Source organism: Lactuca sativa, chromosome 8 (assembly GCF_002870075.4).
Source record: "Lactuca sativa cultivar Salinas chromosome 8, Lsat_Salinas_v11, whole genome shotgun sequence".
Taxonomy (NCBI): Eukaryota; Viridiplantae; Streptophyta; class Magnoliopsida; order Asterales; family Asteraceae; genus Lactuca; species Lactuca sativa.
In genome coordinates, this window is record NC_056630.2 from 126,357,811 (window position 1) to 126,383,901 (window position 26,091).

The 26,091-nt window shown below is 36.6% G+C and overlaps 2 protein-coding genes across 4 annotated transcripts; one reads left to right on the top strand and one right to left on the bottom strand.

Annotated features, from left to right (window-relative positions):
* Nucleotides 1–265: 265 nt before the first annotated feature.
* On the top strand, nucleotides 266–2,806 carry LOC111920117 (probable sugar phosphate/phosphate translocator At3g10290). Its single transcript, XM_023915690.3, has 4 exons — nucleotides 266–943; nucleotides 1,220–1,323; nucleotides 1,728–1,956; nucleotides 2,376–2,806. Exons 1-4 carry the CDS (start codon nucleotides 485–487, stop codon nucleotides 2,520–2,522), a joined length of 939 nt encoding a protein of 312 aa, XP_023771458.1. The 5' UTR covers nucleotides 266–484; the 3' UTR covers nucleotides 2,523–2,806.
* An 11,017-nt stretch (nucleotides 2,807–13,823) lies between these two features.
* LOC111920118 (disease resistance protein RPV1) lies at nucleotides 13,824–22,148 on the bottom strand. Of its 3 annotated transcripts, none has more exons than XM_023915695.3 (9): nucleotides 21,520–22,148; nucleotides 19,763–20,882; nucleotides 19,036–19,359; nucleotides 17,325–18,917; nucleotides 17,000–17,135; nucleotides 16,867–16,901; nucleotides 16,708–16,744; nucleotides 16,467–16,627; nucleotides 13,824–16,227 (listed from the first exon to the last, which is right to left on the bottom strand). In XM_023915695.3, the coding sequence occupies exons 1-4, from the start codon at nucleotides 21,993–21,995 to the stop codon at nucleotides 17,412–17,414; spliced, it is 3,426 nt and encodes a 1,141-aa protein (XP_023771463.1). In that variant the 5' UTR covers nucleotides 21,996–22,148; the 3' UTR covers nucleotides 13,824–16,227; nucleotides 16,467–16,627; nucleotides 16,708–16,744; nucleotides 16,867–16,901; nucleotides 17,000–17,135; nucleotides 17,325–17,411. The 3 variants fall into 3 exon arrangements, with proteins under 3 accessions (XP_023771463.1, XP_023771462.1, XP_023771460.1); XM_023915694.3 differs by having other exon boundaries at nucleotides 13,824–16,259; XM_023915692.3 differs by lacking the exon at nucleotides 13,824–16,227 and having other exon boundaries at nucleotides 16,299–16,627.
* Between the last annotated feature and the right edge of the window lie 3,943 nt (nucleotides 22,149–26,091).

The window sequence follows — 26,091 nt, forward strand, 5'->3', positions numbered from 1 at the left end:
AAGCTAATGGTCTTTTAAGTAAAAATCATCAGCTTTGAACATATCTTGGAAAACGAAAACATCCTGTATTATTGTCCACGAATTTTCTACCATAACATGTCTTTATATTCATATTTCCGTTCTCCATCAAACTCAACATAACAAAATCTGTTTAAAAATGATGAGTTCTTTAGAAAGTTTTTCAAAAACAACTTTGGCTTCGTCTAAAAAATAATTCCGAAAAAGGATACCGACAAATAGAAAACAGACACGTTTAAACATAAAACATCTCCTTTATCTCTCTTCGGCGGCACACACATATCCCCACACCACCTCCATCTCCACCTCCCGACACAGATTCATTGCATCACGGCACAAACATCGCCACTTCTTAAAACAAATCCTGCACAGATCCGAATCAAAATCCACTTTTTTGCTTCTGTAATTTCATCACAAATGACCCATCTCCTTCTTCTTCATTAGATCCATCCAAAACCCCACAAAAATGTCATCTTCTTCATCACCACCCTCTTCACAAGTGTTCTTCATTTCATCACTCATTATCCTCTGGTATTCATCGAACATCGGTGTTCTTCTCCTCAATAAGTTCTTGCTCTCCAATTATGGCTTCAAATTCCCAATTTTTCTCACAATGTGTCATATGTCAGCTTGTGCTATCCTCAGTTACATCTCCATTGTTTTTCTCAAAGTTGTTCCCTTTCAGAAGATCAAATCGAGGTCGCAGTTTTTAAGGATTGCAACTCTCAGCATTGTGTTTTGTGCGTCCGTTGTAGGTGGGAATATTTCTCTTAGATTTTTGCCTGTTTCTTTCAACCAAGCTGTCGGTGCAACGACACCGTTTTTCACCGCCATGTTTGCGTATCTGATGACCTTAAAGAGAGAAGCTTGGGTTACCTATGGTGCACTTGTTCCTGTGGTCACTGGTGTTGTGATTGCCAGTGGGGTATGTTTTTTCTTGAATTATTGAACTTCGTTTTTGGATAAAATAAGGATCAGATTATGGGGTTATTGTTCTTGACTTGATTTAATCTTGATCTATGCTCAATTTTCTTGATCTTAAGTAAATTCGTTTAGATCTTAAACTACATGTACAATTGGAAACCTCTTAATTTGTTAGTAATTCTTCACATAAATGTAAATTCACATAGTCATTGTTACACTTTTCGTTTTCTTGAAAATTGATCTTTTAAGAAGGATTAAATTATTCGATTTTTGACAGGGTGAGCCAAGTTTTCATTTGTATGGATTTATTATGTGCATAAGTGCGACCGCTGCTAGGGCCTTCAAGTCAGTTCTTCAAGGCATCCTACTTTCTTCCGAGGGGTAAATCTGTAAATTCATGTTCTTGTCATTAAGTTAATAACATCTCCTTTAGGAGAAACTATTGAATACAATGATTATACTGCCACATTTTCCTATAAAGTCACATGTAAAATCCCATTTCTAATACGTAAAATCGGGTTTCAAATACAGACATTTTCCTATAAGGCTATAAAGTCACATGTAAATTCCCATTTTGCATATGTAAAATCCCATTTCGAATACGTTGATTATAGTGTGACATTTTGCTATAAAGTGACATGTAAAATCCCATTTGGAATATGTAAAATCTTATTTCGCATACAATGATTATAATGTGACATTTTTCCTCAAGTCACATGTAAAATCCGAATTTGAACATGTAATTCACTCACTAACAATTGCCATATGATTTGATCTATTTGCAGGGAGAAATTGAATTCCATGAATTTGTTGCTATATATGTCCCCGATTGCTATCGTTGTTTTATTGCCTGCTGCACTTATAATGGAACCAGATGTGATGGAAGTTACCATTTCTCTTGCATTGAAACATAGATTCATGTGGCTATTGCTTTTGATCAATTCAACCATGGCTTATGCAGCCAACTTGACCAATTTCTTGGTGACCAAGAACACAAGTGCATTGACACTCCAGGTTCCTCTCTCACCCTCTTGGTTCCTAATGCACTTTCTTTGTATATACCAAGAAAAAAAAGATGCATTTTGACTTTAATCGGTCAAACCTAGTAGTTTACAAGTTCAATAATCATATGAACTTTAATTGAGAATTAGCACTAACAGTTTCTATCTTCCAATGCCTGTTGCGAAACTCCACATATTATCAAAGTTCTTTTTTTATTAAAAATTGAAATAAAATAGTTTGTCCATTTGACCGAAAAAGTCAAACAAGTTATGAGTGACGTTCATCACATATACTTTTTCTGCAAAAGGTATACAGTAGCTGACATAAGGAATCCCAATTTACATTGGATTTCGAACTCGGACTGGACCCTTGAACAACTATGCGGACTTCACACCCTTATTAATTGAAGTTGATATATATGTGATCATCAGGTACTTGGGAATGCGAAAGGAGCTGTAGCTGTTGTTATCTCGATACTTCTTTTCAGAAATCCCGTGACATTTGTAGGAATAGCTGGTTACTCGATGACTGTTATGGGGGTGGTTGCTTATGGAGAAGCCAAGCGGAGATACAAATGATTGTCAACCAAAACATTTTAGCAGCAGTTAGAGCATTGAATTATTGATTACGATTAGAAGTGAGAGCTAAGAGAGGTTTATTTTTTGAATTGGATTCAACAACTTTGTGAAGCACCATAGACTCGTTGGTTTTGTGAAACATATAAGAGAAAAAGCTTTCACATGTAGCTTTCATGCTATATATCAGATGAAAGTCATGTAATTTCTGAGTGCTTTCATGTGAAACTTAGAGTTGGTTTGTGGTATGTAATTTTAAAGGTCATTATTATAACATGGTTAGTTCATGTTCTTGGAAAGACAACCAAAATCTCGAGCTTCATAGACCTTTGCAAAAGAAAATTATCGTGTCATTATAAACAAAAAGAGACGATGTTTTTTCATATGCATTTTTGTGCCAATGAAGAAGCTTAAACTAATAATTATCAGGAAAAGAAATCGTATGCCTTTCATTTTAGGGAAACTAAGAGGGTGTTTTTTTTTTTTTTTTTTTTTAATAATGATTTTTTTTTTCCTGTTTTTAAAAAATAAATTTCTACTGAATGCCTCATTCCGAACTTTTGTTAACATTTTAGACTACTTTTCATTTTTTTTCAAAGAAAGCATCATTCTGGGTTTGATCTTCAAACTCTTGTAGTTATTTTTTGGTTTTTTCTTTTTAAAAATTTTTGAAAGAAATATCTTCACTTTATGTCTAAAATATTTATTTCGAAGTGTTTAATATCACCGTTTTTCAATAAAACGTCTAACTTTATACACTAATATCATATATAATTCCAATGGCAGCCCTCGGGTGTGCGAGTGGTGCGGTCGCATGAGACCTTTGATTTAAAAGACCTTCAAATTCATGGAAAAATATATAGTAATGGTTTTGGTATTTTCATAAAATATATTTTTACATATTATTATTAAAGAAAATTAATAGTTAGCTATATATACAATGTAACATTTGATTTCAATTTTAAAGTAATTTTAATTGTGAAAAAGTCAATGGAAATAAAAAATCAAAATCATATCATAAATTCTATAATTTATCAACAATTTAAGGAAAGTATATATATCAAAAAAATACATATTGTTAAGATTAGTTTAGGGTCCAACAATCATGAAAAATGAACTTCAAAATAAATAAATATCAAAGTAAGCAAATAAACTAAGAGTAATAAATAAATAACATCAAAGTAAGCAAATAAACTAAGAGTAAGACATTATAAGCATAGAGATGGAGAACAATATATATGATTTCACTGAAAAGATAAGTGTTTTTGTAAAGATAAGTGTTTTTGTAAGACGTTACAATATATATTTATAGGCAAACATCGTATGACCTGTCAAATCAGATCTTAGAAGCATGGGTCTAAGATAATATAAAAGTATCATATATGGTACATAGTATACCGACTACTACCTAATGTGGACATGCCATTAATAAACAAACATAAAAGGTACAAAGGCAAGATCCATCTGTGATATGGTTGCGAGCGTGCTGATAGATTGCTACGGATTAGGTTTCCAAATCCGCATTCTGTTATGACCAGTTCTTGGGTTTCAACACATATGTTTCGAGTATAAGTTCAAGTAAACATTATAGATTTTTATAAAACCACCAAAAACATCAAAGCCTAACAAACTGTAACGACCCAAAATTTCACGTCCAAAAATTTCGTTTATAAAACATTACATAGAAAACGTTAACAATTAAAACATTGTTTAGCTGAACCACTTCACATTGAAAACCAAATTAAAAACCACAACATTCGATCAATCAAAATATCAGAGTATCAATCCCAGAATAAACTCGAAATTGCAGAAACAAGAGGGTGTGTGTGTGACATACCTGAAACCAAAACTGAAAACCGTAAGCACGAAGCTTAGTGAGTTCCCCCATAATACCTCATACCATGCAAGCATATAACAAAGAACGTTCAACTAGGAGTTACGGGCCTCGCCCACACTCGGGAAGATACGGGCCCTGCCCACACTTCGTTAGCCGGAAGATATGGGCCTCGCCCACACTTGTGAAGATACGGGCCCTGCCCACACTTCGCTAGTCGGGAGATACGGGCCTCGCCCACACTCTACTATCTGGGAGATACGGGCCTAGCCCACACTCCAACCTCGGAGAGATACGGGCCCTGCCCACACTCTACCGCTAACCCATAAAATACAAGTATCACACAGACAACAAGTATAAGCAACTCTATTGTATTGACACATATATCATACTTGACTAAACCCAGAGATACGGGCTCGGCCCATACTCTAGTGCTAACATCTCGTCTACACGGTTCGGCCTTGGTGCCTTAGACCCATTTCTACTGAAAAGGAAACTCACCTCGAAATAGCTGCTAATCTGGTCGAGGACTGACTGCCTACTGCTGCTCCGAAAATCCTCCGGCTGCAAACCCCACAACATACTCAGTCAATCACTGCTAACTGTCCATTGGGTAAAATGACCATTTTACCCCTGATCATGTCATAAGTCAAAGTCAGAGTCAACTTTCAGTTGACCCGACTCACTGAGTTGGCTCTCCAACTCGCTGAGTCCCTATCCAAACGACTGTCCTGGATCCCGACCCTACTCGTCGAGCTGGGCGTTGCCTCGACGAGTTCTTCTTCTTAACTGAGGTTCAAGTCCTTCATCCTACTCGCCGAGTTGTATGAACAACTCGTCGAGTTCATCTTCACCCGAAGAACACTTTACGCTGTGACTCGCCGAGTTGTATGAACAACTCGCCGAGTCTGTTCTTGATCTAAGGAGATTGCCTTGAACTCGCCGAGTCAGGGCATGGACTCGCCGAGTTCCTCCATGGATGAGTTTGGCTTCCAACTCACTGAGTCACACCCCGTGACTCACTACACCCACTCGACACAACGAAAAGGGGACAACTCGGAGACTCGCGAGCAGACTCGCCGAGTCTGATGAACGACTCGTCGAGTCGTCGCCATGCATTCACTATATACGCGATTTTGCTCGATTTCAGTCCATGCCAATTACAGATCTGGGTTCCTAGGGCATGAATGACACGTAAAGTTTCCAACTTTACGTGTAGATACTCACCAATGAGGGATTTAGGGCTCAAATTGCCTCAAAAGGGTAGATCTAGGGTGAACAAGCAACATGGGTCCATAAAGATAACAGATCTGAGCTCCTGGAGCTCAATCTTGCCTAGATCTAAAGGCCAACCAACTTATTACGACTTATATTGCACATACAAGCTTGGGGATTGGCTCAAGAATGACTTAAATGGAGTAATAAGCATAGAAACAAGGGGAAAACGGGTTATACCTCAAAGGAACTGTTGAGAGAGCACAAAGATGCTTGGAGTCCTTCCCTTCCTCTTGATCTACTCCCCTTTTGCCTCAAAACCTTCAAGAATACACAACAATTTCTTCAAACTCTCTATGAACAAGCTTAGAACGAGGGTTGGGAGCTCTAAGGGTGAATGGGGGCTGGCCTTGGGCGGATATGGTGTTTAAATAGGGTGGAAACCCCTGAAACTTAGGGTTTCATCCAACAGCGGTGACTTGCCGAGTCCAGGATATGGACTCGCCGAGTCTCCAACTTAAACGTGTCCCAGGTCCCGTACCTACTCGGCGAGTCGGACCTATGACTCGCCGAGTCCAAGGCTAAAAGAAAAGAGAATACCCAAATAAGATTTACGTACCAGGAACCAGGTGCTACACAAACCTAATAACAATGTAAGTAGGTCTTCAGTGTTACTTGTCTCTCTCGCCAAATACTATCTTTCTATTGTCTTGAATCTTGATATCTCGTTGAGTCGTTGGTAGTCGTCTTGTCCTCCTCTAAGTTCTCTATCCAACTCGCTGACTACATGTTAGTATCTATTATCTCTTTAAATTTCCCAAGTTTCAATTGTGCTTGATTGCTTTTTCTCCCAAGATAAATTCTCCTTTTTATTTTAATGATGTATTTATGAATTTATAATGAAATTAATGAATAATGAAGTAGAGAATGTGAAAAACAATGTTCTTGGTTTGTCATTTTGTATAGTATAGTGTCTTGTGAATTGTGTTTATCATTCTATCACTATTGTAACACTTGGAATCCTGGTATGTTCAATTTTCCCCTTGTATATTGATTATTATGTTGTACGCATGGCATACCACATGGTACGCTTGGTGTACAAGTTGCAAAGCGAGTATGCGGGGCATACCACATGGTACGCGTAGTGTACTCATGCGAGGGTTAGACAATGTCACAACTGTAAATTTTGAGCCATGTAATATATATATTCAAGTTAATGTGAATCAAAAACTTCAATCAAATACATCATGCAAGCACTACAAGTAGTCATCAAACAATTGGAAGACCCTAGAAGTTCTTGTTAAGTCTATTTTAGACTAGAACTTCCTTATTGGATCCAAATGGGCCAATAAGCTTCCAATTAGACTATCATGGGCTTAAAACCCTAATTGGGCTCTAATTGGACCCACACTTATTTATTTTAACATTTTGGGCCATATTGGGCCTAGAATTAAATGAATTAAAAGCCTTGATACATGAATAACCTAAACTAGTCCAATAAAAATATAAAAATCCTACTACATTCTTTTAGACTAAAAACATACCCAAGGCTAACTCAAATATTGGGCTTAGGAGCAAAAGGCCCAAATTTCTTTTTTTCCTCCATGTTTTCGGCCCAATACCCAAGCCCAAGAGGATTTGAAGATAGTTGACTTTCAAGTGACACATCATTATTACCCATAGGATATCCATGCAACATCTCATGCCTCCATGCAAGCATCACTTCAAAAATCACTTCTTTCTCTTCCTCTCTCTCACTCTCGGCCATACACACCTACACACCCCAAAAATCTCTCAAACACTCTCTAGATCACTCAAGAACAACTCTCCCTCTCCACTCAAAAATCTCGAGTTCTAGGAAGCATTCAAGAGGAAATCTCCACAAAATTCTTCATCTAAGGTAAGATTATGCATAGATATATGGTTTAAATTCTTTTGTTATCAAAATCCTTTCCTAATCTATGCAAAAATCGTGATCTTGCACCCTAGAACCATCTCAAAACTCGAGATCTTCATCAAAGGGAGCCAAGGCCAAAAACACTCCATTTTTCCTTCCATTCTTCCTTGCAAAACCGAATCAACACCCCAAGGTGAGCTTCATACCCCCTATTTTCTGTTTTTATGAGTTTTGTGGGGGGGGGGGAATACAAGTGAAAGTGTAGATCTATATGTGTTTGTATGCCTTGTATGATTTCCATGCTTATATGTATGCTTTTATGTGTCTTAATGTTGGATCTAGCCATAAAACCCATCAAAACCGAGATATATCTTGTGTTAAATGATTTTAGCTTCAAATATATTTCTAAACACAAAGTGTTTCAAGAAAAATGGCTAAGTGGTTTAGTAATAATTTTCTTTGGGTTAAAAACACAAATTTTGGGCCTAAAATGTGAAAAATACAAAAATAAGGGCCCAAATTGACATTTCACAGATTCTGATGGATGAAGTGTGCCAAAACAGTTTCCATAAAACTATTTCTGGAATTACACTTAATTGGAGGACTAAAAACATGAATTTCAAGCTTAATGGGCTAAAAATGAAAATTTCGGCCCAATAAGGCCCATTATGCGAATTTTTCTGTTTTGGAGGGCCAAAACTGTAACTTTCTGTAAAACAGTGGACTATAAGTGTTCCAATTCCTTTTCAAAGGTTTAAAATGCTTTTTAAATTTAAAAAGGACCAAAGTTGCAAAATTTTTTCTATTTGGGCCAAAATTGTCAAATTTGCGAAAAGAAGGGATTAAAACCAAGAAAACTGCATTTTCAGGGTCTTAAGCTGTTTTCTATGGAAAATATGCTGGAAAATGATTATTTCAATAATTTTTGGTGTTAAAATGTCAAGAAAATTGATTTAAATACCAAATCGGAAAATATTTTAAATAAAGGGTGAAAAGGTAAATTTTACAAAAGAGGAGGGGCTGAAAATAGAAAATTTCCAAGACTAATTCTATACATGCAATATGATCAAATAATGGTACTACTACTATCGACAAAATACAATACACTACAATACCAAAAGTCGTTGTCAAACGAATTGGTTCGGTCTCGAACCAATGAAAATCCGAAACCACAAACACAACGATACTATGATACTACAATACTATGATTCATACAAATAACGATTCGGAATACATTATACATGTGCACAGACTTCTACGCACTATCTTTGGGCCCCACAAGTGTAAAATCTTGTTCGTTGAGCCTAGCTAGCCCGACGACCTGATCTTAAGGCCCAAAGACTTCATCTTACGAGGTGTTGGGTTTTACCATCCCGACACAACGTAACCGGACTTTCAATGGCTGTAGACTACTGGTCCCTAAGGGTCCTTTAGTGTCGCTAGTAAAGTCTGCCTTTTTGCGAGGCGGGTCTGGGACCCCTCGTACCTTTTATCCCCAACCGACTAATGGAGTCGTCGAGGCCTTCGTGTCCTCCTTCTCTTCGGATGTGGGACAACAGGACGGTTGGATAGCGTGACTAGTACGGACGACGCCTTCGGGATCGTTGGTATTGCTATAGACTAGTCGTTTGTGTAACGCGTGTCTGTGGCGGATAGTCATGCTCATCAATGATCCAATGTCGTCTGGAATAACAACTTCATGCGTTGCAATGGTTTCAAGTAATTTTCATGGAATTCAAAGAATTAGGAAGACATCGGGTTTTCCTAGGGCTTTCAATACATACAAATTCGGAACACATACGATTTCAATGAACAATATTTTACAAGTATAGAAAACAAACAGGCATACTTATGGATCTTCACACCTTTTTGACTATACTATTTTCAGAAAATATCGGATTTTCTGGTGGTTTTCAAACGATACGAAGCATTGTTTTCAAATACAACTTATGAACTCACCAACATTTTATATGTTGACGTTTTTTTCAAAATACTTGTATTCTCAGGGAAACAGTGAATCAAGGGAAATCATATTCAGTGACGGTTGCAGTTTATTTTTGTATGAATTGAACAAATTAATTTTTGGGGGAATGTAATGTTTAAACAATGTGTGATATGTAAACACTACTGGTTGTACTATGTTGATGAATGGTGACGAATGTTGTTATGTTTCATATATATTCAATGTTATGGTATTCAATTAAGTCACGACAGCCCCCGGACGTTTCCGCCGTCTGGTTCGGGGGTGTGACAGACAAGGTTCCGGACACGTACGCGGGGCGTACTTGTGCATAATGAAAATCCTAATTTTTGGGGTTGGACACTATATATCCATCCTTATGGCTTATGAAACCTTTATTTCTCAGCATCCTTTTACCCTTAAGCCTCATATTCGAAACCCTAAGCCTCGCCTTGTGTTTTGATCTCATTGTGTCCATTTTGGTGCTCTTTAGTCCATATTTAAGAAGTAGAAGCTTGGTGCAAGGTGGTAGATCAAGGAAGAGCTTGTGGATCTTGACTAGTTGCTTCATTTCCAGCTTGTTTGAGGTATAAAGCTATGAACTTGTTCAATTATGGCTTAGATCTATTATATATGAGTTTTGGTCGCTTTTTGGCCCCAAGAATGAGATCTAGTGGTTGATACCACTCCGGAAGCTTTGAGTTTCCACTCTTGGTGTTTCCGAGGTTCTAGATTTATAAGGTTGGCACCTTTAGGGTTTAGATGCATCCATGCATGAGTTTATGTCAATTTAATGAAAGTAGAGTGTTATATTTTGAATTTGGGTCTTTATGGGGCATGTAAAGTCACCAAGTTAATGACTTTATGGTTCTAGACACTTATTAGGACTCAGATCTGTGGATTGGAGTTCTTGGCTTAAGCATTAAGAGCTTAATGAAGAGTTTGGCTTAAAGGATGAGTACGCTGAGCGTACAAGTCTGTACGCACAGTGTACAAGCCAAATAGCGTGTATGCTTAGCGTACAGCTGAGTACGGCCCGCATACTCAGTTAGGTGGGATTTTGCATTTGGGCTTCGACTTTGGGCTTCCTTTTTGGGTTTGGGTGCTTGAGTTCTTAGTGGACCATCTGAGTGCAAGTGTTTTGGACTAGGAAAATATTTGGGCTTTAGGATAACGCCCATGTAAGGGGTTTGGGCCCAATTTGGAAAATTGGGCCATAATTGGGCCTTGGTTGGTTATTGGGCTTTTGGAAATTTAAGATTGTGAGTTTGGGCCTTATTCTTGGACCAAGCTAGGTTAGGGGTCAAATGGTCTTTTTACCCCAAGTATGGATTTATGGTTATAGATTGGAACCCAAATGTTAATTTGGTGTTGTTTTGGTATTGTTTAGCTCGGTGATTCGTTTGACCAACAACCATGAATTTTTCAATGAGATTCAACAGTCGATGTGAGTTTCCTCACCATGTATAGCGGGTCGAAGGCACCAATGCCGACCCATGATCTGTTATGTTAGCATACTCATTGTCTGTGTGATATTAGTATGTGTATGTAATTATACGCTTATTGGATTCTTCTTTTTAGATATCAGTATGATTGTTATGATGTTTGATATACTTATTTTCACTTGGGTTGTATGAATAATTTTTTTGGAATATCGTTTTATTTAAATTAAAAATGAATTTTTTGGATCATATTTTTGGGACGTTACAACTATGCTTTATTGTTTTAGCTTTTTTAATTTTGGTATAGAGGGGTCATAGTAAGGCATTGATCGATTTTAGGGTGGGATGGGGTGAGGGGCAATGAGATTCAAATATTAATATAATATAGTCTAATACTTGGAAAGATTAGAATACAATAATTTTGTTTGATGCTCTAACTGTTTTAAAAATTAACTTTTATATATATATATATATATATATATATATATATATATATATATATATATATATATATATATATATATATATTGCTAAGTTATTAATATTGATTTTTTTAGTTAAAAAATATTCCTTCAAGTCTAAGGTTGACACTAGAAAAGTGCATACAACCACACACTATAGTGACGAACAGAGAGTTGACATTGGTGAATGCATGCCGACAAGTTTTCCTTTATGCAACTCGCTTACTTTGTCGATGTCACATTACCGAAAATATTAGAAAACATTATAAGACGCTAATCCCATTGAAAGCTGAGTGGAAGTCCTTTCGTGCTATGTGGAGGAAACTTGTTGAGTCTCCAACATAGACATCGTACACCGAAAACTAAAAAAAAACTACAGTCAATGTTAAGAGAACATGCATGTACAATTCTACTTATTTTGTAATGACTTGTTTATAAATTTAGAAGGTTTTTTATACATAAATAACATTTATATAATTCCAGATGTTTTACAGTATTTGGACGATGTTTGGTTAAAAAAGTATAAGGAAATGTTTGTCTCTGTTTGGATTGATCAACATTTGAACTTTGGACAACGAACCAACAATAGAGTTGAGAGCCAACATTCAACGTTAAAGAAGTACTTATAAGAAAAAAATTATTCTTTAGCTAAATTTGTTGGTACTATTGATCGGTTTGTGAAGTCTTAACTTACAACGATAAATGAGAGTTTTGAAAAGAGCATGATTGTCTCCAAACACGAACACAAATTTTCGTGTTTCGATTTATTGCGGGGTAATGTTTCACTTAAAGCTCTGGATATGCTTATAGAGGAACTTCAACGGGTACATCAAATTGACTCTACAAACTGTGGTTGTAAACTACAAAACAGTTGTGGCTTACCATGTGCCTGCATGCTAGCAGCGTACTTGAACTCCGGTGGGTACATTTGATAATTATTTTTTAAATTTAAGTTATATATTGATTGTTTATATATTAATGATATTTCAACGCATATGAGTGTATTCCATTGGAATCAATAGATGTATTCTGGAGAAAGCTTAAAATTTCACCGTCAATTCCTATGGAAAATGAGGATATATGTGGTGATGGTAAATCTGAAGTGTTTAAAGAAACCTACAATAAGCAACCGGAAGCTGTGAAAAAAAGCCTGATGAGAAAGCTACTAGATATATTCCATCTAAGTAAAACAAACATTAGAGAACCTGTAATTCAAAAAAATACGCGTGGATGACCAAGTTTGAAGAAACAAAAACAAAAACAAACTGATTCTATCAATCAAGCTCCTAGAAGACGCAACTTTTCAACCATGTCAAAATCTATTAAGTTGAACGATAGGTAGCCGACAAGACATAGTTCATACATAACCACAATTCTAGACTTGAATGTAATTCCAGACTTGAATGAAATTTTAGACTTGAAGGAAAAGTCAGACATGAATGAAATTCCAGACTTGAAGGAAGAGCCTCAATCATGCTACAATCATCGAATAATAGATGAAGTTCAAGTGATGTTTCATCCTTACATCATACATATACAAGATGTAGAGGGCGATGGAAACTGTGGATTTCGAGCAATATCTGTTTGTCTTGGGTATGGTGAGGATGACTGGCTCTATGTTCGACGTCAACTACTAGATGAGTTATTGATTTCGTACGATGCATATGCTAGAGTTTTCACTGATAGAATCAGTGAACTGTATACTTCGTTGAATTTCTTATAATCGACGACACCTACAAGACACTAGTTACTTACGCCTGAAACAGGTATATTCATTGCCAACAGATTTGGTGTAGTCCATACTTTTTTAACCAAACAAGGCTCTCTCACTTTCTTTCCTCTTTGGAAAGGCCCGGAAGAATTTTTGTACCATCGTGTTATTACGATTTAACTTGTATATGGTAATCATTATGTGATGGTACAATTAGAAGGAGATTGCCCATTGCCTACCATTTCAACTTTCTGGATCCGCCACAAAACCCCATGTGCAGCTGGATGGGAAACCATGTTCATGTCATGTCTGGAACTTTATAGACAACCGAAACCTTACAATGCTGAAACACCTTTTATAACTATAGAGGATTGTTATTTTTTTTTTTCGAATTATGCATTTATGTATTCGTGAAGGATTGTTAATACTATTGTTTTTTGCATCATATTTTTGTTTTTATGTATTCATTTATATTTAATTATTAAATAATATACAAATATATATGTTATTAATCTATATTAATTAAAAATAAATAATTAAACATTTATATTTATATATATATATATATATATATATATATATATATATTAGTTATTTATTTTAAATTATTTTAGGTTTTTGAATCGACAAAACTATACAAATGGTCCGTTAGCTGAAAATTGTCATTTTGGTCCAAAAAGTTTTGGACTAGCTCTAGTGGTCCAAAGTTTTCATTTTGTTGCGAATTTGGTCCAATTTGTTTCTAACTTTTTTTTATAATGACAATTTTGTCCTTGATATATAGTTTTTTCATTTTTTAAAATTAATTTAATGTTTTCTGAATAAAAGAAAAATAAAAAATAAATGCAAAAATCCATCTCCCCCCTCTCTCTCTTCACAAATCCATCTCCCCCACTCTAAGTTTCAAAACATGAAAATACAATCACCGATGACATAGGCTTCCGACGACTGAGTGTTCCGGCGACTGATGGTTTCGGAGGCCACCACCATGTATTGTCTACCGTCTAGAGCACCGCCATCTCTTCTTTCATCTCTACCCACTCTGAAGCTCCAGATCTGCAACATCTCTCCAGCGCCGCCAATGACTCCAACTCCGACGGCACCATTGATTATGATTTCACTAGAGCACCACCATCTTGTCGCCATTATCTTCTGGTGTAACACCTTCTCATCGGATCTGGAAAGGCGATGGAGACCTGTTCAAACTCACCATCATTGAACACATACCGGTGTCGCCCATTTCGCCGCCGACTCTACCATTGTCGTCAACACACAGACACACCGGTGTCGCCCATTTCGCCGCCACCGCTACATGTAAGAAATCATAGCTCCAAAATTTGCATTTTCAGAAATGATAGCGCCTCCTTCTTTCTCTTCATCTCTATCCTTCTTCGGCAAAGATTCAAGCTAGGAGATTGAGAAACCCTAGCAATGCTACTCCAATCGGTCGTTTAGGGTATCCCAACTTCGCCATATCGATCGTCCTGGTTTAGATTTGACGCACTAGGGTTAGGGTTCCCAAATGGTGGTGGAGGCTTTCATATATGATGGTTTTCCTGTCGGAGGTTGGTGAAGGCTTTCAGATTTGAGGAACGACGAAGCACCGGAGAAGTAGAGAAATGAAGGCGGCGGAGATGTAGGGTTTTCTGAGGAAGATGGCATCGGGCATCCCTTCTTCGAGTTGCGGATCAGAATGGTGGTGGTTTTGAGTTACTAGGTGGTAGATCAGAAAGCATTAGTATATTAAAACTAAGAGGGTGGTTTGAGGGTTTATCTTTATTTTTTATTTTTCTTTTATTCAGAAAACATTAAAATAATTAAAACAAATAAGAAAAGAAAATATTAGGGCAAAATCGTTATTATAAAAAAGTTCAAAAAAATTGGACAAAATTCGCAACAAAATAAAAACTTTGGTCCTCTGGTGCTAGTCTAAATTTTTTTGAACCAAAGTGGTAATTTTTAGCAAACCATAACGAACATTTATACAATTTAGTTTTTTTAATTTGTTATTCTTATTACATAAAAATCGTATGCCTACATATTACTTTATTATAATAAAAACAATATAAATTATACATTATTGCAAATAAAATATTTTATTATTGATTGCTGAAACAACGTAACAAAACAAAAAATATATATATTAATATTGAAGTATAAAATGAAAAAAATATATATAAATAAAAAATAAAGAAAATAAAAATAAAGTGAATTAAAGAAAAACAAAAAGTTGGGTTTGTGTAGGGGATAGTTTATATTTGATTATGAGTATACGAACATGCTGTTCAATGTAAAAAAAGCACTGTTGACTTTTTTATTAGGGTGTTTTTTTTTTTACTATAGGTTTCTACTAAATGAGGTGTCCTAATCGCGTTTATCTCTTCCGTCTCTTCCGTACTCTCCAATCGGAGAAGCAAAAAATCCGGCAGTATCACCATTATTTCCAGCGCCAAAATCAGAAGGATTTCCTCCATTAAAACCCAACTAAGTTTCCTGAGAAGTACCATTGAACCTCCTCGAAAATTACTTCTTCCTCCTCTAGTTTGAGGAAAGCCGCGAAAATGAAAGCAAAGGCTGGCATAATGTCCCGATTATGTCATATTTGACACACTACCGAGGATTTTTCAGTATGAGGAGGATGATTTACAAAGGAAGAGTGCATGGCAACAACAGGATGATCCGTAACTCTTTTGGCTTGTCTTGAGAGTCTTTGTTCACGGAGTAGCAATTTTGATCTCAAGGTAGCAAAATCACGAGGTGAATCAGAACTCTCAATCATCATTGCAAAGTTAACAAAGGCAGCATTTAAACCATGAGGACAGTGAGAACTGAATCAGAATAACAACAGGTCACATCACATATTGCCTTTAATTGTTCATGCAATCTCTTGATTTTGCCGCAATACAATATTATTAACAATTTTCCTTCTGCGATATTTTGTAATTCACGTGACTTTTTAGCAAATCCTTGTTGCAAATGAGAAGTTCCAAAGTTCAGCAGACATTGATACCTATAGCTTTTCAATTGGACGAGAAGTAGATGAATCAACAAATGATTCCATATCCGTTGTTTGTAAAATCGTCTTGAAACGATGCCCCCAAAGCAGGTAAATCTCCCCCATCGAGTTTGTATATACTATATAGACACAAAAGTCGCTATGTTTGTCACTGGAAACTGATTGATAATTCCTGGTGAATCAAAGAAGAGAATTCTGATTTTGCTGAAAAAACAAAAAATTTTGTTCAAGAAGTAAAGGAAAGAACAGAAACAGATTAGATCTATGGATTAAAGAACAGAATAAAGAAAAAACAGTGTTGTGATCTGAATAAGCAGCTCACAATTGTAACTGATCTGTGATTTGAGGAACGAATTCAGTCAGGAAAGAAGAAATCAAAAAAATTTCCACCATTGATGTGGGCTCTTATACCTCTTAACTGTCACTAAATAACTCTAACTGAACATTAACTCTTTGCTATCATAATGCCTTGAATCCTTTGTAATATCTTCTTGTACATTGATTTAATCTAACTCCCACCCAAAACCTTGTGATGTTTCCTTATCTTCTTCCAATTGGCATATATGTAGAGCCTAAGCACAAGAAAACAAACAAGGCTAAAACCAGGTTACTACCATAAAACATGTTTTATGAAAATAAAAGAAATACTTACATATATAGATTGTGCAACACATCACAAGTTAGAGCTTCTGGGATTATGAATGGAGAAAAAGTAAGATGGTTAAAGAAACTCAAGTTTATTAAGGACAAGATTCATTAAATGGAATGGTGTAAAGCAAATAGTTTTGACAAAAGTAGTTTGGCAAATCACCTTGTGTGCCCATGGCTTCCCGGTTTTTTGAAACTCTAGATTGCAGGAAATGGTTTAAATGTTAGCATCGATAGTAAAACAGATATAATTCAAATGCACAAAAATGAAAAAAAAAACGATCTTTATAGCTTACATGTTAATTAACGTGCACAAAATCCACATATGTCAGGATCTTGACATCTGATTCTTGAATTCTGATATGGTACAATGCATGAATAAATGACATCTTTGGGATTTTCCAAATCGTGGTGGTTTTATCTCGAATACACCTTCAAATTTAACATAAACGATGAATAAGCTACTCTACGAGACACAACTTTAACATGGATTCTTCATTTATGTACAGTACTTGTAATTTTTAAGCTTTATAGTTGATTTTTGGCTGAAAAGTTATGTATTGTGCTATCAATTTCAAAACGCAAATGAAAGTAAGAAGATCAATAGAATATAGAAAATACCTGTTACAATAGTTCTTTGTGAATTGGCTTTTTGAGGACTTGAGAGCCTCTCAAAATAACAGTAGGGGAGATTCCTGCTATGGGTAATCATACCTCCACGTGGCACAATGATTGGTTTTTTGAGGTTTGTATCTCGGATGTAAAACCAAACGACTCAAGAAGCTGTCTTGACCCACGGATACTTAGACCTTTCAACAAAAGAATACTCCGTGGAAGATGACTTATAGATGTACCTTTTATATGCAACACTTGTAGACATTTCATGTTACATATGCTGTTAGGGATATCTCGTAGAAACTTACACTCGATCAAGTATAGCTTCTCTAAACATTCCAATTGACCAAGATCCTCCGGTAACTTCTCAAGCAACGAGCACTTATTGAGTTCAAGAGATTTTAGATGTTTCAACATACAAATGCTATCTGGAAGATGTTTAATATTTGTAGACAACAAACTTAGATCCTCTAGACATTCTAACTGGTGAAGTTCCTTGGGTGCCTCTGGAAAACTGCCTTGGAGTTTAAGCTTTCTTAAATTTCGCAACCCACAAATGCTTCTTGAAATCCTATTAAAGTTTGTGCAAGCACAGAGACCAAATGAAATAAGCTCCTCAAGATTACTACTTAATGAAGGGGGACTTTTTTCATAAAAACATGCAAACTGAAACTTTGGCAACTTATTATGTGGGTGAATTGGGCATATTTCTTGGGACTTGGCAATCAAATGTAACTCAGCTAAAGGACCAACCTGATCTGATTCATCCACACTACGATAAGTAAACGAACTAAACCTCAAACAACCAGTTAAGCTTAAGTAGACAAGCCCTTTTACATACCCAGCTGGAGCCTTAAGTTCTACCAAATGAGAACAATTTGTAAGCTTTAATGTCTTAAGATTTGGAGTCAGCCTAAGGTCAGCGCTCCTCAACTTTGAATGGCTAATATCGAGATATGCAAGCTTTTCATAGGAATTGACCATAGGAAGTTCTTCTAAATTATCACAATTTTGAAGATCTAAATGCTCGAGATTTGGAGTCAGCCCAATGTCAAGGGTCCTCAACTTTGAATGACTAATATCGATATATGCAAGCTTTTCACATGCATCGGCCATATGAAGCTTTTCCAATTTGTCAGACTTTTGAAGATCTAAACGCTCGAGATTTGGAGTCAGCCCGATTTCAAGGGTCCTCAATTTTGATTTAAGGAGTGTGAGGGATCTGAGATTTACACATCCATCAATCCTTAAAACCTCTAGATTTGATACCTGCCTTAGGTCAATTCTTCCCAAATTTGAATTACTAAGGTGGAAGGATCTCAACTTTAGACATATACTAGGCATATGAAGTTCTACCAATTCATCACAATTCTTAAGAACTAACAACTCAAGATTCACAGCCGGCCTAAGATCAAGGCTCCTCAACTTCGAAAAACTGATGTCAATGTATATGAGCTTTAAACATCCAGCACCCATGTCAAGTTCTACCAAATCATTAGATCCTACAAGACTCAACTTCTCGAGATTTGGAGTCAGCCTAAGGTCAAGAGTCTTCAACCTTGAATTATAGAGGTCCAGGAATTTGAGCTTGTTAAGAACCTAATATAAGCAAAAAGAACAAGATGAATAATTGAATATCTGTGTAACAAAGTGAAGATCAATGTATATATAGCATTATAATGAATCATGCAAAACAATAAATCAACCACAAGTCTACCTTTCTTTCTCCCCCTTCCCAAAGTTGTACGATTTCACTGTGAGCTATCTCAAGTGAAACTAAATTATCTGCCTGAAATGTTCTCGGTAAAGATCTATAAGGGTAATTATTCCAACGTAGATATTGTAAAGCATTCGGAAAGTATGGGGCAAATTTATTAAGTTTCCAATTCCAAGGAAAACGATCAAATATACTTGCACGAATGTTTTTTTCCACATGCACGTCAAGAAATCTAAGTTGCTTCATCTTTCTAAGACCTTGCATAACAATCTCCGGGTTGAGCTTCTTTGTGCGTAATTGTATACATCTTGTTGCGTCAGTACCCTGCAATCACAGTCAGCATAAAACTTGTATTGTAACAACTAATAATTAACGTGTTAGTTTTTTTCCAACATACAAATGCATTTGATCATTTCGAACATTCACAATGGAGAGTTCAATGGGGGAGTTGAATAAGATGACAAATCTAGTTGTCATTCAATGAATGCAAATCTATCATTATGAGATATTACATAGGCATTTAATAACCATCGAACTCTTCAATAAGAAAAAGAAACTTCATAATTCTTAAATAAATATTATAAATTAGTTTTGAGAATATTTCATTGAACTTTAAAGTTCAGAGCATGCATTATAGGAAAAAATTGTAAAGTTGTATGAAATGTAAAATGAAAATGTGATAATCCATTAAACTCTATGAAACTTAATGTATTGTGAATGTCCTTACCAAGTCATTAGCCAATATATATTCAATTTCGTCATCAATCCATAATCGGCTATGTTGGTTAGGCTTATCCGGGTGCAAACGACGAACGATATTCCAACCCATTTCTTCAATATGGTCATGCATGCCCACACACTCATAACCCATAGAATTTTTATAAAAAGTTATGAGAGATTTTCGCTCAAGAACTTTTAAATCAAGCTTTGCATAATCTTCGCAACTTTTAAGTGCTTCGATTGCATAGTCTTTTGTCTCACCTTTCAGCAAGCATACAACATCCAGAAACATTTCCTTGTAATCCTTCTCCAGACCACTATAGCTTAATTCCAATTTTTTTGAAGTCTCCTCCAACGGAATTGTTTTTAATTCTTCTAGGGTTTCTTTCCATCCACGCTCATTAGCACCGTTGTTTGCACCGAGATTTAAACCCAAAACTCTGATCACTAAGGGAAGACCTTCAGCATAATGTAGAACTTTTTTTAACATTCCTTTGTGCTCTTCACTAATTGGAATATCTCGCCCATATGCATGCCTACTGAAGAGGCAGACTGCTTCTTCATCCGATAACAACTTGACATTATAAATCAACTTCACCTTGTGTTTTAGCAGCACTTGTTCATCTCTAGTTGTAATGATAATTCTACTTCCCTTCCCAAACCAGTTAGGCTTACCAGCCAACGCCTCAAGTTGTTCTACACAATCCACATCATCTAAAACAACAAGAACCTTTGTCCTAGACATCTGCTTCATCAGTCTTTTCTTGTCACCTTGTATATTTATGGTGATGGGATGAGCATTTAAGACAACATTCAAAAGGACTTGCTCCTGTAATGACTTCAAACCGGAAGAACATGAATTTTCCCTTACATTCTCAAGGAAGCTGCAACCTTCGAACTTAGAGTATATCTGATTGAACACAGCTCTGGCCAAAGTTGTCTTCCCACAACCACCCATCCCTTTGATCCCTACCATCCGAACATCATCAAACCCAACTCCTAAAAAAGATAAGACTTCGTTGATCCTGGCTTCCATGCCTACTAAATTCTCATCAATGATAAGATCGTTGGAAGGTAACTTTAGTAAAAGATCTTCGATGATTTTTTCAATGAATTTAGCTTCATGCCTGTATTGTATATAAGAGGATTCAGTTTGCTTACTCAAAATCCAACATGTACAATAACTTTCAGATCTATAACATACAAATGTATATTAAGTAATAACATACTCATATAATCACATATATTTTTAATCTTTCCATGAGACTCGAGATGGAGTTAAAAACATGACAATTCCGCATGAGATGCCATGGACCCCTACTTACAAGTTACTTCCAAGAGCATTAATCCTAGTTTAGTAAGAATAAAAAAAATGCAAGAATATTACTGAGATACGATGAAAGAATTGTAGTAATTACGGCTGAATCATGACTAAGCAGAAACCTCAAATACCTCTTATTGTGAAATTATGAAAATATTGGAAACAGGGACAGATCTGGAATTGAAATGATTGGGACTTTTTTTAGTCCTGTCCTGATTTTGGCCAAAACAGCAGCCGCCATAGGGGAAGGTGGGCAAAACCCATTGCTTGAGTCGGATTTTCAAAAATCCGAAGTCGATGCATGGTGTATGTGTAATGCATAATGTTATGATCGATGTTGATTAGAACAAAAAAATGGCCAAAATCGATGAGGAAGAATTAATAGCATCATTTCGGGTCAAAATAAAAGAATATTGGAGAGATATATACGATAAAGGCATTACCCATCAACCGTGTTCTTCAACTCCCATCCAGCCAGAGTGGCTGCTTCTTTCAGAGCATCTCTCCATTTCTCAGCAGACTCTTCCTTTTCATGTTTAGCAAAGGCTTTTCCAACTGCCCCGGTTTGGTGGCGGACTTCGGTGGGTTCCACGTCATAGAAGATGGGGTAAGCAATACGCTCGTTAGTCTTGTGACATTCCATTATCTTCACAAGCTCATCCAAGCACCAAGATGAGGATGCATAGTTTTTGGAAAAAACAATGATGTAGAATTTTGAATCTTCAATGGATCTAATGAGTTGTTCACTGATCCGTTTTCCCTTTTCGATTTTTTCGTCATCCTTGTAAGTAGATATCTTTCTCTGCTCAAGAGCAAGATAAAGATGATCAACGAAATTCTTACGGGTGTCTTCACCCCTGAAGCTTAAAAACACATCATACTGAAAGCTGTGAATGGGTGAAGTTGAAGGAGACGCCATTGAAGACGTGCTTGAAAGATATATAAAGTCGAAACTTAATTGGGAAGAGTTTATGCGAAATGATTGCAAAGAAATTTGGATGAGATGAATTAATTCAGCCTCAAAGCATATATCAAGAAGTCAACGGTTGTAGGTGTATGTAACATGAAGTGATGTGTTGGTCCAGAAAAAAATAATATAATTTCCGACCATCTTTTAAAAATATGGTTTTGTTTTTATATGGGTGCTTCACAGTGCTAAGATAAATCAAATTAATTATAGTGGTAGGCGTATGTAACATGAACGTGACGTTTTTGTCTAGAGAATCCCCACCACAACTACTACTAAAGAGTAAAGATCTATTTGTTTTAAGAATCATTATATTACTCATAAGATATGATTTTATAAAATCATACAAATAACAAGTAGATGTAAATTAAATATTAATACAAAGTAGAATCTTCATAAATTGTCGGTTCTCAGAAATATTAAGTTTAGTCCATAATTTTTTTCAGTATCATGGAATGTTCTTGTAGTTTTCATTTTAATTGTAGTTGGTCCCTTTCCTACCTAAAAATATTTTTATATAATTTTTTTTTTAAAATATTTCTTTAACTCATTTTAACATTAAAAAAAGAAAAAGAAAATAATAAACCCTATTAAAACTACCCGCCCCCACCCCGTCTTCTTCCCCGCCACCATCATCTTAAAAAACACCCTCCTTTACCCCCTCTTGAAGCAGCTAATGCCACTAGGTCTTCGTCTCCATCTCTAATCAAAATGTAGGTGGTATCGAATTTGATTTCCAAGTAGTGGTGTAGTAGTAGTAATCGGCATTTGTTACCATATTTGAATCAATGAGAGGTTTCTTACAACAATGTTGTACTTTACAGTCAGCTTTCTCTTGCTAATTGCATTCTTGTTGTCGCGGCTGTCGATTAGGTGGTTGCGGCGGCCTTTGAGAAAGAGATCATGCTTCAATTCAAAGGTAACATAACAAGTGACCCTTACAGTATTTTGGTTTCATGGTATTCTTGTACATATTAGTGTAGAGATTATAACGGTGTGGTTTGTGATCCTTTTGGAATATATATAAGATCGTGTTATGGAACACTAGCTTAGGCGGTGTATTTTCGTCAACATTATCATAGTTGAAAATTTTTAAGGATTCTCACCCTCATTGCAAAAGGATTCACTAGAAACATACCACTAGAGTTTCAAGAGCTCACCAGTTGTCGGCGGCTGTAGGCCTTGCCGCGACCCCTTGAGGTACCGGAAACAATAAACTGAAACTGTAAGCCCGAAAGCTTAGTGAGTTCTCCCAAAATACCAACGCCCTACATATATAACCAAATCATATAACAATTACAGAACAGCATGCATAGTGAGCCTTCAGCCTGACTGGACCGCCTCGTAGGGCCTACAGTCTATCTGGACCACTCCCGAGCCTTCGGCATGACTAGACCGCCTCGCAGGGCCTACAGCCTATCTGGGCCGCTCGCCGTGTATGTTGGCCTACAACACAAAGCAGGACCGCCTCAACCCAACCCCCAACCAAACAATCATATGCACATAAATATCATACGCTAGCTCATATCATATAACAGTCAAACCGATCTAATAGTTCACTAATCATAGCAACATCCCAATAACCGAGATACAAACCTCACCGATCACTAACATAGCATTCCCAGGACACCGACCTAGCCAGGTCACTAAGCATAAGCATATCACCATCCTAACTACCAGGATGTAATCAATGAACATATCATGCCATAATCCAGATATAAATACATAAAGGGTCGACCTTGGTGCCTTAGACCCTATTGATATAGTGAGGATAACTCACCTCGTACTGTCGACTCGAAGATAAACTCAAGCTCTTGGATTGCCAGTACAATTCCACCACCTAATTGCACCATAGAACCATGCTTGTAAATTTCCAGTTTTTCCAAAATGTCCCAGAAGTCCAAAAGTCAACCCTTGGTTAAGGTCCAAGTCAACTGTCAAAGTCAACAGTCCATGTTGACCTCAACTCGTCGAGTACAACCAGTCACTTGCCGAGTTCCTTGTATGCTCACCAACTCACCGAGTCACTTGAGTGACTCGTCGAGTTCCTAGTGTCAGTGGCCGTAACTTCTCGGCCAACTCGACGAGTTTTCCCCTTACAACTCGTCGCGTTCATACGTGTCCAAAGGTTGGGAAAACCTTAGCCTACTCGCCGAGTCATCCGACTGACTCGCTGAGCCCAAGACAATCTTTATTTGACTTGTCAAGTCGTTCATCTGACTTGCCGAGTCTACGACTATCTTCATCGGACTCGCCGAGTCTTTCATCCGACTCGTCGAGTCTAATCAATCCTTCATCCATATAGAGGCTTTTTAAGCCATGCTAAGGTTCGATATTGTAGATCCAAGCTCCTAGGGCATGTTTATCACATAAAGTTGCAAAATTTACGTGCAGCAAGATGATAATGACCCAAAACAAGCTAAAGAAGAGGTTCTAGGAAAAAGAGCTTCACCAACATGCTAAGGACTGAGACTTTATGATGATAAGAGTCAAGATGAGCCTAGATCTGAAGTTTCAACTTTAGATCTTGGTTCATCACTCAGAATGCCACACCAAATGCCCTAAATGGACCCAAAACTCAACTATAGAAGGGGTCTAACTAGAAGAAGCTCAAGGTGATGACTTGATACCTCCAAATGGTGATAAACTGAGGTAGACTTTAGATCCTCAGCTGTTCCTTGCTCAAAACTTCTCGATCTTCAAACTTCCTCACCAAAATTCCTCTTTTAAGCTAAGAAGCACACCAATATAGAGAACAAACACAATTAGGGTTTCTAAATTTGAGGGGAGCAGTAAGAGAGGCTAAGGGGGATAAGTGGTCCTTAAATAGGGTGTAAAACCCCCGAAATTAGGGTTTCATCCTCCAGCTCCTACTCGTCGAGTCCCTTCTTGGACTCGACAAGTAGGTTACTAAAACACGCAGACCAACCCGCTGCTACTCGATGAGTAGGGCAGCCAGCTCGTCGAGTAGACCTTGAAATCAATATAATTCTCACAAAACCAGTACCTGAAAAATCGGGGCGTTACAGCAACATCCGAGTTCCAATTATGTTTTTTTCATTCTTTAATTGGGGCGAGGGGGTTGGGGGTTATAGTCCATAAGAAATTAGAAGGATGGGGTGAAGCAGGAAGCCATTAATCACATTTGCTGAAAAATTTGAAAATTTTGAATTTATCAGAAAGCTCGCGAAGCACCCTTTAAAAGGCGCAACATGCCCAACCCATTGGGCTAAAAGTTTTTATTAGGGTTTTGGAACTACTTAAAGGACACTAACCCCTAGGGTTTGATCATTCTCAACCTCCAACACCCTTACAACATTCCTTGAAAAAACCCTAGCCTCATTCTTCTTCTTCTTGAGTTTTTAGACCATTTGTGAAGCTTATTTCTCCATTTTTTGTGAAGCTTATTTCTTCATTTTTTAGTGAAGCTTGAAGATCAAGAAGTTTCTCTTGTTGCATAGAAGGAAGATTCAAGTTTAGATCCAAAAAGTTTGCATCATTTTTGGACCTTTGTGGGTACAAAGTTTCTTACTTACTTTTTGGATCATTAGATTTTGTTATTTGTTACTTATTGCACTTTTTGGTCCATTTTGATAGTGTTCGCAGAGTTGATATAAATCCAACACCTTTTGAGAACTTTGAAATGTCCCTTGGACCTTTTAGACTAGGAAAGTTTGGATCTTTTGCCTTTCCATTAAGTCATGCAAGTTGTATGGCCCTTTAAGTTATTTTTAAGTATTAAAGTTTAGATCTTGCGTGACTGGAATTAAAGTTGGAAACTTTATCCACTAATACATTGTTAAGAATCACATCTGAGAAGTGTAGCCTCGACCTAATAGATTAAGTCGAAATTACCATTTAGAATTGTTGGATCTATATGCTCAAGAATCATTATTGAATGATGTTGCTAATAACATATGATCCTATAAGGTCACACCTTAATCAAGTTGGTACTTATTAAATATTTATTAAGTGTTTGATTATTAATAAATAAATTCAACTCTTGTATTTAATTAGAGAATAATTATTGTTTTATGAAAATAATAAT